The following is a 17,565-nucleotide window of genomic DNA, read 5'->3' as shown; positions in this document are numbered from 1 at the left end:
AGGGGGGGGTGAAGGGAGGAGTGGGGGGGGGGAAGGAGGAAGGTGGGGAGGCGGTTGGGAGTGGGATGGTGAAGAGAGGTGGAAAAAGTGGGGTGGGAGGGGTAGGGGAAGAGATGGAGGGGAATATAGGGGAGAAGAAATGAAAGAAGAAAAGAGGAGGAAGAGGTGGGGGGGTGGGGAAAGAGGTCAGAGGTGGATGGAGTGAATAAATGAATCACAGAAGCAATAAGTCAGAGATACCAGGCTGTAACAATTGAAGAGGTTTTTCTGATAAAATAAAATGGTTAATGTCCATTTGGTAAATGGAGCAATACAGGTCACGCCCCCCTACCCCTCAAACAATATTGATATCTGATGATTTTGGCACTGGTTTTGCATTAATTACTGCTGGAGATGTAAATGACTACAATGATGGAATATGTTGGTGTGTTAACTGGGCAAAGAATTATACTTGGGAAAATTGGTCACATCCTCCCTGTCCACATCCTCCATATCAGGACAACAAAATCTCTGCTGCCTTATTCTGGAGAAGTTAAGAATAAATGCTTGATATCCACAATACATTTTGGTAAATGACTGACATTAAAAGATGCTGACATTAAAAGATTAAAAGATGCATTAAAAAAGCTTCACTCCAAAGCAATCGGGCCAAGTGTTCTCTTTTAAAAAAAGGCACTAACTTTGGAAACCCTGAAGAATACAACAAATACAGCAACACACAGCTGTCGATCCATGTTAAAAGCATTTGTTCAAAGGTGAGGACACAAGTTGTGTTCAACTTTTTCAACCTCCAGAGCGAACGGTATCAAAGTAATTGAGTGGGAATTGAGACAGAGTTATTGCAAAGGAGTTGTTTGAGTTAAATTGGTTTGCTTTCCAACTGTGACACAAATGAGCAGGAAAAGCACAATGGTTGCCTTAAAGTTTACTTCGGCAAGGACTCAAGCAGCAGCATACACAGGAGGTTCCACCCTTTCCTTTATATCATACTATTTTACTCTTTCCTCCAAATTGAGAACAAATACTTCTGACTTTGCGGCGGGCATAGAGAGATAAAGGAATGCTGGGAGCAGTGTTGTCATTATGAGCTGTCCTTCGATTCGTGGATGATGTTTGCTCAAGGTCCTTACTTATCATGTGACTGAACAGGCTGATTCTCAACTCTCATGTAATGCACTTTCAGCCTGCTTTAACAAGCGTATCTCCCCACAGACCTGGGCTGATAGACTAAAAATACAGTGAGCAGAATAATGTTCATGCACACAATACAAGGTGTTAATTTGGGAAACATTTTCTTCCCTGTGGATTTGTCGCTTTCGATCTTAACGACATGGGACAATGAACCGTGAAAAAGATATCGATGTCAGACTCTTGCTCCAAGCTGTTATTGACACTGCCTGTGCTAAACCAGCCATAAAGCATTTCAAAGTGGGTACTTACAATTGTCAAATTAGTATGAATTCACCTGTCTCCAATCACTTCACACAAAAGTGAACAGTTGCGTTATTAATCCTAAGTTGTATTAGTACCCCACAGCACTGTAATGGCCCCACTCAAAAGGCAGAAATACACTGTGCCTATAAAATTGCAGTTAACCACTTCATACTGCTAACAGCTGCTCCTGTAATCGCAACAAGAATACCCACGCCGAGAATGAAGGATGGGTCGATACAAACCTGAGAACACAGTGTTGCTTCTTCATGGAAGTAACCTTTCATAAACTCACAGTATTCTCTTGATGTTATTTCACATCTGCAAAAAAAAATCCAAAAACGTTCACATGATTCCACCACATCCACAAACACGCTAGGTTCTGAAATTCAAGACTGTTGACAATTGGAGCATCAGAATGTGAGGACAAGACTGTGCAAAAATCCTCCTGTACTTGCATTTGCCAGATGCCTTGGCACAATAAATATGGACAACCCTATTGCTACAGTGAAAATGCAAGCCTCACCCATGGAATTCAACGACAATATTCTCAACGATCTGAACATACAATTGAAAACATGCAAACTATTTTAAAAACTTTTTCTTAAAGAGTCAGTGTCATGAACTCCCTTTAAGATAGGCAATACTGAGGTTTTGAGGAACTGTTCTGAGGAAAGGTCACTGGACCCGAAACACTAGCACTGATTTCTTTCCACAGACGCTGCTGCCAGACCTGCTGAGCTTTTCCAGCAATTTCTGTTCTCGTTTGTGATTTCTTGCATCTGCAGTTCTTTCGGGTTTAGTTTTAAATACTGAAGTTTTGTCAATTTTCCATCAGAACAAACAGAAAAGACATAATGGATGCACCTCCAGCAGCATTCATTCCCACGCTTCCAATGAGGTCCAATGTCACCACAAGGAATTAGAATCTGCCAGAATTTGTAAAGCAAAGACAAGTGTGAATGGAAGATAGTGAACTAGCAATGCCTACACTTGGTGAAGGAATAAAACAATGCTCCACACGTGAGTGCCAATTAGAGATAAGGTAGTCAATATTTTAATATTTCAGTCAACATTTTGTGGAATAGTAACAATTCACTTGCAGCAATGAGACAGTGTTATATAGCACGGAAACAGGCCCTTTGGTCCAATGCATCTCTGCCGACCAGGGAATCTAAACTGAACTAGTGCCATTTGCCTGTGTTTGGCCTATATCCCTCTGATGTTGTAATTGTCCTTGCCTTTATGACTTCCTTCCATACACGCACCACCCTCTGCGTGAAAAATTTGTCCCTCAGGTCCCTTTTAAATTGTTCCCCTCTCACCTTAAACCCATGCCTTCTCCCGGAGAAAACACCTTGGCTATTCACCCTGTCCATGCCCCTCATGGTTTTATAAAACCTCTAAAGTCACCCCTCAGCCTCCCACACTCCAAGGAAAAAAAATCCCAGCTTATTCAGCCTCTCCTTATACTTCAAACGTCCCATTCTCAGAAAATTCTTGTAAAACTTTTCGCACATTTCCAGTTTAATAACATCCTTCCTATAGCAGGGCAACCAGAACCGTTCGCAGTATTCTAAACTTGGTCTGACCATTGTCTTGTACAGCTGTAACATGCTGTCCCAACTCTAGTGCTTGATGCTTGATGCTTGATGCTTTGACCGATGAAGGCAAGTGAGCCAAACTCTTTCTTCACCATGTCTACCTGGGACGCCACTGTCAAGATCCTGTTCATGTTTAACTGCTACGTGTGCTTCTCTCAAGCGTGCTGCCACACCAGGTCAGTATTATGTCACTGCCAAGTGATGAGCACCATTAAAGTGAAAAAAGCCGCTTTGAGAGTCAGACAGCACCTCTCCTCAAGCATCATGGGTATGTCTCAGAGCAAGACCAGAAACTCCAGATAGCAGCAAGATCAAAGAAATATCATTAACAGGGACATCCATCTTTTACAGCAAGGATTTGTTTTTAAAAGATGACACAGGGGATTAATGTAAACATAAAACATTTGTTATAGACTGCGCTTCCATTTTAAAGAGATAGGAAGATTATAAAGTAGAAGGATGCCAGGAAGAAATTTAGAAATAGGAAAAAAGTACAATTTGATCAGGAATACTACATTTTTCAAGTAATAGTGTGATTTTTACACCTTGATGCCATTAATGGAATTATAGAAAAGATAATGAGAACATGTTGTTCAGTTTATAATCCCCACTCACTCTCCAGATCAGTTAGAATCTACAAGGCAATTTACCCAACTTAGCTAACCAACAGAGGGAAGCATTCTGTGTAATACAATATTAAAGCTAATAGATTTCCCACACATTGGCTTCCTGACACACGAACTGGTTAAGGTAGGAATGGGACAATAAATGCTGGTCTAGTCATCAATGCTCACATTATTGTCGAATTTAACCCTCACCAACAGCACTCCACTGAGATTCCAAGTGTCTCAGCCCATAACTATCCCTAGAACACTCAATCCTTTTGCTTGTCAGATAGTCGACTAGGCCTTCATGAAGGATTCTGTAGAAGATCCAGGCACAGACTCACCTCCCTTTGGTGCCAATACAGCAGGGTCGGCCTGTGATCACACAGTCCAGATGTGGAAGGTTGGTGTGGTTACCTGCTGTACTTTTAGTGCAAATCTGAAACAAGAGACAAAAAAAAAAAAAGAGGTAGCATTAGAAAATGTCCCATTATCGTTGGCTTCACTGTGTTACACCTTCAACCACAAGGTGTACACTGTGTGTGCACTCCACTGGAGGGTTATCATTGCCTGGATCACAGCATCTGCAAACTGTGAAGGCAAGGGTGAGCGAGAAGGTGTGGGGTTAGGATGCCATGTGGTCAGGAGGTGGAGTGCCTTGTAAGGGAGAAACCATCAACATCGGTGTGAGGAAAGGCACTGTCAGGTCAATGGGGAAGGACATTGGTGTCAGTCTCTCAGGGTTTCACATTCAGGAGGCTAGAGGTCAGTGAGTGGAGGTGGTAGGCAGGAGTCAGAGCCCATTTCAATTCTTTTAAACATTGCTGGGTAATATGAAGTTCAAGCTGATTGGTATCCTTTAAAATCTCCATCTCTAGCTAACAGTCAGAGCTAAGGGACATTATCAGGGGTAATTTCTACTTCTCATGATAATAGCCATGGAGTCAGCGACAACCCCGAACGTCCACTCCAAACGATGCTGCTCTAGCAACCGCCTTTTCATTGGGATTTCTGCCTCCGTGTTTCAGGTCAATGACCTTTCCTTGGGAGTTTTGATGGAAGGCCACCAACTTGAAACATTAATGTTCAACTCCCTCTACGAGATGCTGCCTGACTGTTGACTGGTTATTTTTTTTTAAATTTCAGGACCATAATTAACTACTTGGCATGAGGGTCTACATAAAACTATTTGTCAAGTTCTCAGGCACCTCCGTGCCAGCGATGAGGTGGTACCAATGAAGCTAGTTGTTGTTTCGTGGTTTGCGTGTGCCAAAGGCATTAGAACTCAGATTAGTGATCAATAAGAATTTAATTGTCAACAACTTTACAAATTAAGTAGATTTGAACTTTCACTGTTGGCAATCCATTAATTTAAACACAGATTAAACATAAAGGTAAAAATATCGACAGGTTTATACAGCACATGGCAAATCGTGCATTGACTTCACCAAGGTCCCACATACATGTCTTTGTCATTTACAAATACATCTAATATTCTAGACACCCTTTCGCCCATTGGGTCCAATGTTCACTTGTCACTGATTTTCAGGAATAAAATATAGAAAACAGACTGCAGAAAAGGTTATAAAACCTTAAAATGACCAAACTAAATGTGAAAAACAAAACTAATTATGGCAGATGTCCGTTATGTACTGTATTTCCTGTGCTTTTTTTTCATTTGCTCAGAGAATGTTAGGGTCACATACTAGCTTAGTATTTACCACCTAATTCCTAATTGCCCTGGAGAAGGTGCCAGTGAGCTGCTACAGTTCTCAGGGGTACGTTTGTGCATCGTTTGTGAATTCTGCGACACTGACCCAGCAACAGTGAATGAACAGTGAGCTTCCAAGTCAGGATTGTGAGACGTTTTGACCTAACCTTGGAGCAAAAGTCCATCATGACTCAAACGATTCAGGTACATTGCCCCTGTATTCTCTCAAGGACCTCTACACCTTTCCAGAACACAGGATGCAATGCTCCAGCTGGAACCTAAACTGGCTTTATAAACGTTCAGTATGAATTCCCTGCTTTTGTACTCAATGCCTCAATTTATGGAGCGCACGGTCTCCTATACTTTGCTCACCACTCTCTCAAAAGTTCCTGCCACATTCAATGCTGGCTGCACATGAACTCCACAAGATCTCTTCTACCGCTGCACTCTCAAACTTTGCTATTAATTCCACATACTCAATCTCCTCTGCCAAAGTGCATCACCTCACATTGCTCTGTAGTAAATTCCATTCTGTTAAGTCCTATGTGTCACACCTCGATGTTTTTGGTATCTGTTTTCCAATACCCAGGGTATTTACAGCGCATTCCAGATCCTCACTGCTCACTGTGTGGAGACAGTTTTCCTCCTGTTACCTGTTCATCAATTGCATTAAAATCAGATTCTTGATCATTCTGCAAATGGGAACAGCTCGTTCTGATCAATTTTGTTCTGACCACACAACATTTTGATATTGGAGTGAAAACTCTCATTGCAGCCCATTAGCAGCAATGCCATGATAGAGAGCTTTCAGTGAGCACTGTAAGTAAATGAAAATGAAAACTGCAACAGCAGGGTCTTACCGGCCATTTGGTGATGTCATCAGGCCATTCATGAGGAGGAACAGAGCCAGGCTCGATACAAAACCTGAAGGAAAGGCAGAGCAGGAGAGGAAGAGCATAGAGAACAAAAATTACACTGTAAAAAGGTGGCTGGTATTTGTCTTTCATTATTTCCCTTAATAAATTTTCACCTCAGGGCTATTGTGTGCACGTGGAGGGTTCAGACACATTCTCACACACAGTCTGAAATTTTCACTGGATGTGATTCTGCACTCAAATGGGAATAGTAACCATTTGCAAAGACAACATTTGATAAGTAACATTTGACAAATGATAAAGTATCATTTTAAACGCACTGGCAAAAAATTTAGACATTTGTTATTGTTTAGTACAGGAGGAGTATCTTAAATCCCAAAGACTGGAAGCAACCCACCTCCCATGGATCCTGCTGCCTTTAGCTCACTGTAACAAGCTCTCGGACCTGCTAAGGAAGAGATTTATAAAGGGTTGGCAGGGGTGTTATGTGTGTGGGGTGGGGGAGGGGGAGGCGGGGGTGGGAGGGTAGCCGGTGGGGGGATGCCTCAGAGCTCCAAGCCAATGGAGCAGCAGCATTGTGTAATAACTCACTCACAGCACCATGGCAGCCATTGCTGTCCCAAAGCTCGCAGCCCAGAGAAAAATAACAACAACTTTGGAAGTTTTAGAAAGCGTGCAGAGTTAAATATGATCGAGGCTAAAAGTCCTCAATAACTCTGCTGGTTCTAGCTGGTAGCTCAGTTGCACAGCAGTGACAGAGAAGCCACTGAAGTGAAACGGATTCCTGGATTTGCTGGGTCCCACCATTTCCAAGAATTTAGGATTCACGTTATATAGGGCAGAACCTGCTCCTGCCTTTCAGATGGTAAAGGCAGTCGGAGAAGTAGGGGCACGGTCAAGGTCCGCTGTTTCCAAATTGAGGAATTTCTACGTAACACATTTATTTAATTCATTTCAGGAGGCTGGTTAGCCCTGGCAATTTGAAGCTTTTTCAGCCTCCAGGGGGCATGAGTGGGTCTCCCCGATACAGTGTCAACCAGTGGAGACATTGAAAGGAATGGCACGCCAATCAGAACAAATAAAAAGACCAGTCAGTTCATTGGGAACTGAGGATACAGGCAGTAGGGCAATCACCACGATGGTGGTGGACAACAGTGTTTCCAGGGCGAGGATCGTAGGACCAACAGAGCTGTACTATTGTTGGCAATAAGAAGTGATTAACCCATCCTAGCACCACCTCCAGCCCTGCCCCGTTCCCACAACCCCTGCCCAAACCTCCACACCATCCACATCGGAATATGCCAACCCAAGGGGAATTGCCTGGGGCACATCCAAGTCAAGTTAGGGCCATCTATTTGTTTTTTTTTAAAAAAGTCCCACTAAACTGATCTAATTTTGCTTTCTAAATGCTGAAGTTAAATTTTAGCATTGATAATAAGTCTTCCTTCTCATAGAGTTTCAGTTTTCGATCACTGTTTCTCAACTTATTTCTACATCTCATTACAATCAATCAATCAGTCGGAGCCCTTTACCGCTGTGTTAGTGCGGCAGGGTAGTGAGTTTTGTGGGCCTCCTACACTCAGGAGGTCCCAGATTCCGAGTTGGATTGTGATCTGAGCCGAGGGCCTCAGCTCCGGAAATATTTAGTAGCACATTGTTCTCCAGAACACAGATAATCAGCCATCCATTGTATTGCCCTTACTGACATCAGCTAAGTCAGGAAGCACAGATGAACATGAAGAACTTCTTTTGGTCTACTAATGGCTTAAGTTGTATGCTGTTTTAACCTTTACGAGGAAGTTATGGTCACATCCAAATTAATTTCAGACTAACTAATTTTACGTTCTTGCATTTTGTTAGCCAATCATAATTACCTTGGATCCTGATGGCAGACGGATCCATAGTTCCGGTAACTTTTGTTAGCCAGTAATGGTACACTCTTGTGCATTGGCCACTTTACCCAGACAGCAAGAGTCGACTGCAAGAAACATTACGTTCTGTTAAATATTCACTTTGTAACATCCAAAAGCATGACACACCCTCTGTATGATTTGATTAGACGGACTTCAGAAATTCCCTGTTAAAACACGACGCCACAATATCCCATTGGGAATTTCCTTGGAGGTGCTCTCTCTTCCCTATTGGTTGAAGTAAGGAATTTCCCAGTCACACCTGGCACAGGCGAGTCACATTATGACCTTTGAGTAAATACTTATAAAAGTTGTCAAGGTGGCTACTGAAAATGATATGACTTTTTAGCATCTGGCCCAAGACAGCATCAAGTCTTTGGTGAATACTTATTTCAATATGGATATGGTACCCAGTCAGCTATTTGTGAAATTCACAAATAGGGTCGTTCAAGGATACAGCAATACCTAAATGTAGTGATTGTAACGAGATGAGTCAGATGGATCTCACAGAATACAAGTTCCCTGAATGGGGCTGTTAACCTGGTCCAATCAGGGAGCCCTGGCTGACAGATATAAATAGGAATGTCCGAGGTTCTGTTCACTCTGACAGCTGGCTCTGAGGGAGATGGATCAGTGTCAAGGACTCTTCATGTGTAAATAAAGGGTGACTTGGTGATGGGATATTGACCTCTGTGGAGTTATTGCACTAAAGACTTAGCCCGTTTCTATGTTTCACATTGGAAAAGGGAAGACCAAAACTCAATGGTTGCTGTCAGTGTCCACTGTATCACAATGGCCTCCCTCCTGCCATGCCACACCCACAGCCTCCCTTCCCATTCAAACAGGACGGGACGGGCCTCAGTAATGTTAACCCTGTCACTGCGTATTCAAAACTGCTTCAGTGACTGCACTGTTACTACCGGAGGACTCAGTTCCCCGGAGAATCAACATTCTAGATGCTCCATAACCAGAAATGGCACAATCTTCTACGAACCCTTTGCTTTACGAGAATCTTACGTCAATTTTATATCATGGAATCCATTCAAGAAACTACTAAGCAGCCACGTGGCTGTGGGGGTTCAGGGGTGTTTGTGTGCAAGAGAGAAGAGACATCCCAAATGCATTAATTTTTGGGATAGTGAGAGACAATAAATAACCTTCATTGTAAACTCATAAAAGCATGCTTCTGAAAAGTAATTGGAATGCACACTGCAAGACTAAGAAAAGACTGGCCTCTTTCTATACAGAACATACTGATCACAGACAGCCAAACAGTATGTGTATTCTGACTGTCTGCGACAGGCCTGTATCAAAAATCTAAATCCTTCGGAGCAAATCTGACTTAAGGGAGCTTAGACGTTGAAGGGAAAACTGACCTAGCCAAAAATAGATGAAACAATGTAAAATACGGATGTGAATGTTAACAGTAGGAGATAAGATTTGATGTAAAAGGCATTCATGCAATGGAAAGACTGAACGCAAGCAAAATGAGCATCCCTGACCACAGAACAGCTTAAAAAAAAGCATCACTAAACAGGTACAGCTTAATCTATGTCAGAAAGTATGGAAGTCTGAGGTGACCGAGCATCTGGGCCTTATACTAGATTTGAAACAGGCAGGATCAAATGGCCCTCATTCAGGGACAAGCTTTGTTTCCTTATTAAAAGTCGGTATCTACGTTGAACAGAATGATAAAGGAACATCCCGCATCTCATTTGATGGTGAAACTGGAGCAACTTGGAGGAAATTCCCAAAGTACATTTCTTTTTCCCTTGTGAAAGTCTGAGGCCTGACACATTGGAAACACAGCAAACATTGTATTAACCGGCATTGGTGGGACCAGGAGTGTGCCAAGTGATCAAATATTCCGGATAATCAAGGGGTACGCATAAAGCAGTAAACCCTGACTAAGTGAAGCTTCGAGATATCAACATCCCTCAAAAAAACAATACGTAAAAACATTAACGCACCTCCTAGAATCAATATAAAAACACACAGTAACAAGAATATAATGGAGGGGGTATGCAAATCACTGTTGTACTTTCTTTACAGCATAAACACTCAGACGTCATGGTATTTGAAGTATATAGTTTTTGCTGGTGTATCAAGAGTGCCGGTTAATAAGGTCCTGGTTAAAACAAAGTTTGCTGCAATCCTATTACATATGGGAAGAGATGCACACTTCATATAAATGCTTTGGAGTCATACAGCATAGGAACAGACCCTTCGGTCCAATGGTCCATGCCAACCATAATCCCAAACTAAACTAGTCCCACCTACCTGTGTTTGGTTATATGCCTCCAAACATTTCTCATTCATATACTTATCTAAATGTCTTTTAAATGTTATAATTGTACCCACATCCACCACTGCTTCTGGAAGTTCATTGCACGCACGAAATAAAATAAGTTGTCTCTCATGTCTTTTTTTTAAATCTTCCTTCTCTCACCATAAAGAAATGCCCCCTAGTGTTTTGCTAGCAAATGAGGTTTGCAAACTATTGGCTATAAATTTAAGTTATCAACTTGGAAAAACATACATCTCAAGTTTGCTTCTGAAAATAGACTTGTCTCTCTCTTTTATGTCATTATATATGCTGCCAATTACATGGGCCCTGATACCCCGAATACATCACCCTGATCAGACTGAAGATCCAGGGTAAATGATGGAAATTTCAAAGTATAGGGATCATCTATAGCCCATCTTTGCACAAATGCTGACCCTGTTAAAAGTGCAAAGCATGTACATAACACCAAACACCCCTCCTCCAACTTCAGCAAATCGTATTATTAGGATGACACTTATAGCTCAGTCATATAAATCTGTCTTCCGAAAAAGATCAGTGTACTAACCAGCAATAAGAGGTAGCATCTCTTCTAAATCTTGTAATTTAAATGGTTTTCTGGAAAACATTCACCTACCGAGCACTCTTTCTCCGAGGTTTGCACGCACCCTGACTTGTCGTTTCGTACGCAGCAAGCTGATTTATTTTCTTCTTGTCTTTTCTGCGCAATCAGTTCGTGAACTTGCTGGTCTTGCCTCATACAAGGCGAGAACTTGGCTCCAAGATGAATTAAGGCTTCCTGCAACAAGAATGACAGCAACGATTATGGCAAATTCAATAAAATTGCAGCATGACTCTGAATTCAGTAAAGAAAGGGTAACTATGAAGGACTCAATAATGTCTGTTGCAACCAGAATATCGAGTTCAAAAAGCAATAGGAGAAAAAGAATAGCCAGTGCATGCAAACACACCGTCTCCAACTTTATACTGAACATTTTTACAGAAGAATACAAAATTTCAGTAGTAATATTAAGGTTTTATAAGCCGTTGGTCAAACTACCTTGAAATAACCATGTTCACCTGTCTTTTGCACTCCACACTTTGAATCAAAGTACAGAGGTTAGAGCACAGAGGGGGCGATGGCCTAGCGGTATTATCATTGGACTGTTAATCCAGAGACCCAGGCAACGTTCTGGGGACCTGGGTTCGAATTCCACCACAGCAGATGGTGAAATTTGAATTCAATAAAATACCTAGAATTAAGAATCTAATGATGACAGTGAATCAATAGCCGATTGTTGGAAAAACCCATCTGGTTCACTAATGCCCTTCAGGGAAGGAATCTGCCATCCTTACCTGGTCTGGCCTACATGTGCCTCCAGACCCACAGCAATGTGGCTGACTCTTAATTGGCCTCTGGGCAATTAGGGATGGGCAATAAATGCTGCCTGGTCAGCAATGCCCTCGTCCCGTGAATCAGTAACAAAAAAAAATCGTGACTCCTTATTGTAAAGGGGATAAAGTATTATCAAAGGTCAACGAGCAGTTTGGGGTTCACTTCCAGTGATGATCATGGATGGTTTGGCAATGTTGAGGTGCAAGCTTTAGTCAAAAGCACCAGAAAAATACCAAAAAGTGTCCTTAAACCCAAACCAATCGCCTATCAACATACGAAACTTCACTTTGAAGCAAACTTGTGATGCATAGTTTATCCTGCACATGACATTTGTTAATTCAGAGAGGAGGCATCCAGCACTGCCTAAAGAGCATATCTATTTATAAAAGGTGTCCCTACTTTCTTTCAAGTCTTGCAATCTGAAAATGGAGCAGCATTATTCATTTTCTTCACATTCAAAAGATTCAGGAATAGAGAAACACTGGTTTCAACTCCCGTTTTCACAAGTCGCAAAACACAGCAAACAAATTTCAAACAATTAACTACTTAAAATTCCAGAACGTGACGGGGACACTTTTGCTCCACAATGTGGTTGTAGCCTGCAGGTTTAAACAGCACATATTAGACTGTGTTTAGACCAGGGGTTCCTAAAAACAGCTGACCCCCCCGCTGCCTCATAGCAGGCCGACTTTACAGGGAAGAGTGGGGGGGGCGGGGGGGGGAACGTGGAGAAGTGAGGTTACGCACACTGTAGCCCTCTTATTCACATTTGTCACAGCTTCAAAGAAAGTTAAAAGCCAATTTCTTTGGGTTTAACCAATACTGCAAGCACCACATTCACAGCTTTAACAAAATATGAGCTTGCTGCCTGCCTTATTGGTGGCTTAGAAAATAGTGTCAAAAAGTAGCCACATTTCCAGGTCGCTCTCTTTCAACAGTTAAAGAATGTCATCTACAAGAATCACAAGGTAGACCCACTAATCCTGACAAAAACAAAGATAATATAGTGATTCAAGAACTCACTTATCCAGAGATCACTACAGTCGTGATTCAAACAATCCTTACTGAGGTTAAATCAGAAGTTTCCAAAGAGAATTCAAACTCACTCACAGAGTTTGGTCCAATCCAGAAATTTTCTTGCTGCACAAATTTAACATTTTCATAGACACCTTTATTTCTTAAAATCTGTGGAAGCAAATGGAAAATGATTAAGACGACAAGATGTGAATGACAAACCTGAAGCAACGCAATATGGCGCCAGAACAGAAAGGACAGAGTCAATGACACAATACATTGCCAAAAACATGGTCAGGTAAGGTCTTTTAACAGTTACATGGCTCATTTTCCACTTCTACCTGGGTGAAAGAGGCAACAAGTTGGCAGTATCACGGCAGAAGAGTAGAAGACCTGATGTAAGGGACAGGAATAGCCCTAAAGAACTCCATCAGTGTTTTTCTCTCTCTCACCTTGGACTGAGCTGACCGTTCAACGAGCTTTCTGGTGCAACCTCAGGAGTTCACCAATGGGAATGAAATTGTTCAGATTTTCAGTTCCTTCTCCCTATCACCATTTAGAGCTGGCCAGACAGTGAGAGGAATGCAGTTTGATGCAGCTAAATGTTGCAAATTCAGGCACTTTTGATGAAGAGTATTAAGCCCTTAGTCTCACATCAATTGGAGAAACAAAAGTTAACATTTCTTTTCGGTCAAATTGTGAACTGCTGAAGGAGTGGACAAAGAAATCAAAGGCACCAGCTATATTGGCAAAGTTTGATCTGTGTATGAAAACAATTTATTAAAAATTGTTGGGATGTGGGGAATATTCTTAGCTCCTCCAGCATAATTTGCTGTGACTTATTATTTGATTTGTCTGAATATTTTTACAGAAGCAGGGCATGAAAAATAAGCACGTTCTTATGTCATGCTCAGTGTAAGGAAGGAGACTCTTGGGCTTGCAGGTTTACCAGGCTGATTCCAGGGGTGGTGTGAGGAGAGATTGACTAGGTTAGGACTGTTTTCGCTGGAGTTCAGATGAATGAGGGGGGGCTCTCAGGGACTTATAAAATTTTAACAGGGCTGGACAGGGTAGATGCAGGGAGGATGTTCCGGATGGTGGGTGTGTCCAGAACTGGGGGTCACAGTCTGAGGATTCAGGGTTGACCATTTAGGACAGAGATGAGGAGGCATTTCTTCACCCAAAGAGTGGTGAGCCTGTGGAATTCATTACCACAGGAAGTAGTTGATGCCAAAACATTGAATGTATTGAAGAGGTGACTAGATATAGCACTTGGGATGAATGGGATCAAAGGTTACGGGGAGAAAGCAGGATTAGGCTATTCAGTTGGGCGATCAACCATGAATGTGATGAATGGCGGGGCAGGCTCATAGGGCCGAATGGCCTCTTCCTGTTTCTATGTAATAGTCTACTAAGTACATAGCTGTATTTATTTCTTCTAAATTTTTTAAAAAAGGGATTGCCAGACTATATAGGTGAATATTAAATAGTCCAGATAATAGAAGCCAGAGCATAACAAAATACTTCCGAGTTTGCATTGCAATACTAAATCACTTTAAACATAATTTATATTACACATACTTAATATAATTGTCATTCTATTAAACTAAAGGTCTCAGAATTATTACCTTGTGATGGGAATAAAATAACAATGAAATAACTGCTTTGCTTTTGAATTATTACTTACTGAATCTACAGTTTCATGTTGAGAAAATCCTATTGGAGCAATTCCATAGATACACACTGCTAGGATAGTAATCAATATATGCACAAATGTAATCCAGTATGTGAAAAAAGGCCTGAAAAAAAAAAGAAGTTAGTAGCTGTTAGTGATCAAGAAATGCCGCACTGAACTAACTGTTTGAACATTTAATCTTACAGCGACCATAAAAGGTTGATAGAATCATGAGGGGCATGGATAGGGTGAATAGCCAAGGTCTTTGCCCCAGGGTAGGGGAGTCCAAAATTACAGGGCATAGGTTTAAGGTGAGAGGGGAAAGATTTAAAAGGGACTTAAGGGGCAACTTTTTCACACAGAGGGTGGTGCATGTGTGGAATGAGCCGCCAGAGGAAGTGGTGGAGGCTGGTACAATTATAACATTTAAAAGGCATCTGGATGAGTATGAATAAGGAAGGGTTTAGAGGGATGTGGGCCAAATGCTGGCAAACGGGACTAGATTAATTTAGGATATGTGGTCGGCATGGACGAGATGGCCGAAGGCTCTGTTTCCGTGCTGTACAGCTCTAGGATTCTAATCTTTCAACAAGATAGTTCTAATACTTTCATCACCAGGTTTCCTGACCACTAGATAAACATGATCAACTATTGATAACTTTAAAAATCAGGCTCCCTGCGACAGTGGGTTGTGGACCTATTCCCAGGTAAACATTTTTAGGTTCTCTGAGCCTCTGCCACATCTTTTGGGTGCAGATGTTTAATATTGAGGCCAGCATGTTAAATGCGTCCTGAAAAAATAAAACAGTATTTGTATCAGCCTGTTCAGGTCACGCACCTCTGGAGCAGGTGGGACTTCAACCCAGGCCTCCCAGTCTAGAGGTAGGGACACTATCACTGCACCACAAGAGGGCGATCTCACTACACAGAAACCCATTTGTCATGTCACGGAATTCCAGGTGACAACATTAGCACAAGCATAGCCCTCCTGAAGGCTCCAGGATTCGTAGATCAGCCGTTGCTTGTAGAATGAATAAACGTTCAGCACCAGACTCAAGGAATCAAAGTGGAAACACACAGCAAATTATAGATCATGTCAATTCAATTCTAGTTTTCCTTCTGGGGCACTCTCAAAAACATACGTCTTATTGAAGTACACTGAATCCAAGCTATAATTCTCTTTCCTAATTAATTGTGCTTTTATTCAGAACCAGGTAGTCATTTGGATGCATAGGCAACTTCACTTAGCTCAATCTTCAAGGATGCAATGTTTCAGCAAGCAATACATTTCCCCCCATTTGCCATTTCCTGGTGTAATCTGACTCCTATTAAATATTCTGTTGGAGTTGAAGGATCAATTTTGTGGAGAGTACAAATTAAAATCAGCCTTACACTGTCAAAATCGATTTCCCACTTCCATCTCGGCAACTGCTACCTACATAGTAACTTACATTTTTCCATTCTGTGTTAACCACAATATCCATTTCACCCCAAAATGTTGTTAACTGCCTACATGCTCAAATAGATTCCGAACTCTTAAAACAAATCCTAACATGTTGTTATTGAAAACAGAAACAGAAACAGCAGTCTGCAGTTCTACACACATCTGTAAACTGCACGCAGAACTGCATTGTTAAGAAATGGTTTTATCTTTTGTTCCCTCAAGGTTACAATAATCTGTATAACACCAAACACAAGTTTCGAACAATTTGCACAGCACTTTAAAATGCAATTCCTAAATAAACAGTATTAGAAGTATGCCTTAATATGCTTAGGTTTGGCAACCTTGTGCAATTTTGTTAATGCAGTTTTTTTAACAAAACATGTTTAAATCAGAGTGCTACTGCTCATTGTAACCCAACCATTAAAAATTGAATTTCTTAAAAACTAAGCAGGAAGAATTTACTCTTATATTGTCATAAAGCAATAAAGCTCTTTGCAATTGTCTTGAAAAAGAACTTTTCAAACGTGCTTGCAGTGGCCTGACAATAAAAAAACCTTAATTTTAAATTCTTCTGTAAAAGCAGTAATTAGGAACAATTAATGGAAATGTACAATGGTGATTAATTCAGCCTGGGGCCTGGTGAATATTTTGGACAGGGTCAGCTTTCGGTCTGATAACTTGCACAAAAGATAGGAGAAACTTGTTGTAAGCAGCACACCATTTGTTCTTTTAACTCCTAACCAGGAAGCAAGCCCTTCATATGTAACATTGAGGGAATTTGTAAATTCGCATCAGATTCTTTTCCTTACCGATGATCATCCATATTATCTATTTGTTTCTTCACATAGCTATCTATCCGCTTGCGATATGTTCGATTTGTCAGCTTTCCCACCATTCCCAGGCCGTACGGTCTTTTCTCCTTGGCAAGTAGCTTCTTTACAGGTATAGCAATGCGCTGGCCTCTCCTTTGGCCACTCACACTGACCACCTCCTGCCGTAATCGCACCTTGGGCTGCGCGGGTGCTCCTTCCTTCTGCTTCCTCCAGCCCCGCTCCAGTGGACTGAAAACGACAAATGATTCCCTCACAGTGATCCAGGTCAATTTAAACACTTCCACAGTCAATCAGCCTCGTCAACTCTAACATAAACAGTTTTCCAATGAAAATAGGTTTTATTGCTTCCCAATAGACATGCGACATAGCTAGGCTTTTTGACTATTTCATAGAATAGAATCATAGAAACCCTAGAGTGTGGAAGCAGGGCATTCGGCCCATTGAGCTAACACCACCCCTCTGAAGAGCATCCCACCCACATCCACCACTATCCTATCCCTGTAACCCTGCATTTCCCACAGCTAAACCACCTAATGCACATCCCTGAACACTACAAGTAATTGAGCATGGCCAATCCACCTACCCTGCTCATCTTTGGACTGTGGGAGGAAACCGGAGTACGCGGAGGAAACCCACAAAGACACAGGGAGAATGTGCAAACTCTACACAGACAGTCACCCGAGGCTGGAATTGAACCCGGGTTCCTGGCGCTGTGAGGTAGCAGTGCTAACCACTGAGTCACTGTGCCACCCCAAAGCTTTCTTTCGCATTCAGCTTCTCAGC

At 41.8% G+C, this 17,565-nt stretch overlaps 1 protein-coding gene across 3 annotated transcripts in view; it reads right to left on the bottom strand.

Moving 5' to 3' along the window:
• Positions 1–17,565, bottom strand: part of rhbdf1a (rhomboid 5 homolog 1a (Drosophila)) — a 226,002-nt gene that overhangs the window by 16,124 nt on the left and 192,313 nt on the right. For all 3 annotated transcript variants that reach the window (XM_048609427.1, XM_048609425.1, XM_048609426.1), the window contains 8 exons: positions 16,759–17,010; positions 14,518–14,629; positions 12,927–13,001; positions 11,058–11,219; positions 8,101–8,204; positions 6,212–6,275; positions 3,985–4,079; positions 1,677–1,752 (listed from right to left, as the gene is read on the bottom strand). In XM_048609427.1, the coding sequence (XP_048465384.1) occupies positions 1,677–1,752; positions 3,985–4,079; positions 6,212–6,275; positions 8,101–8,204; positions 11,058–11,219; positions 12,927–13,001; positions 14,518–14,629; positions 16,759–17,010 (940 nt within the window). The remainder of the gene's footprint in view (positions 1–1,676; positions 1,753–3,984; positions 4,080–6,211; positions 6,276–8,100; positions 8,205–11,057; positions 11,220–12,926; positions 13,002–14,517; positions 14,630–16,758; positions 17,011–17,565) is intronic.

This window comes from Rhincodon typus, chromosome 21 (assembly GCF_021869965.1).
Source record: "Rhincodon typus isolate 14 chromosome 21, sRhiTyp1.1, whole genome shotgun sequence".
Taxonomy (NCBI): Eukaryota; Metazoa; Chordata; class Chondrichthyes; order Orectolobiformes; family Rhincodontidae; genus Rhincodon; species Rhincodon typus.
The sequence above is the reverse complement of the archived record's forward strand: the minus strand, read 5'-3'. Positions and strand labels throughout refer to the sequence as shown.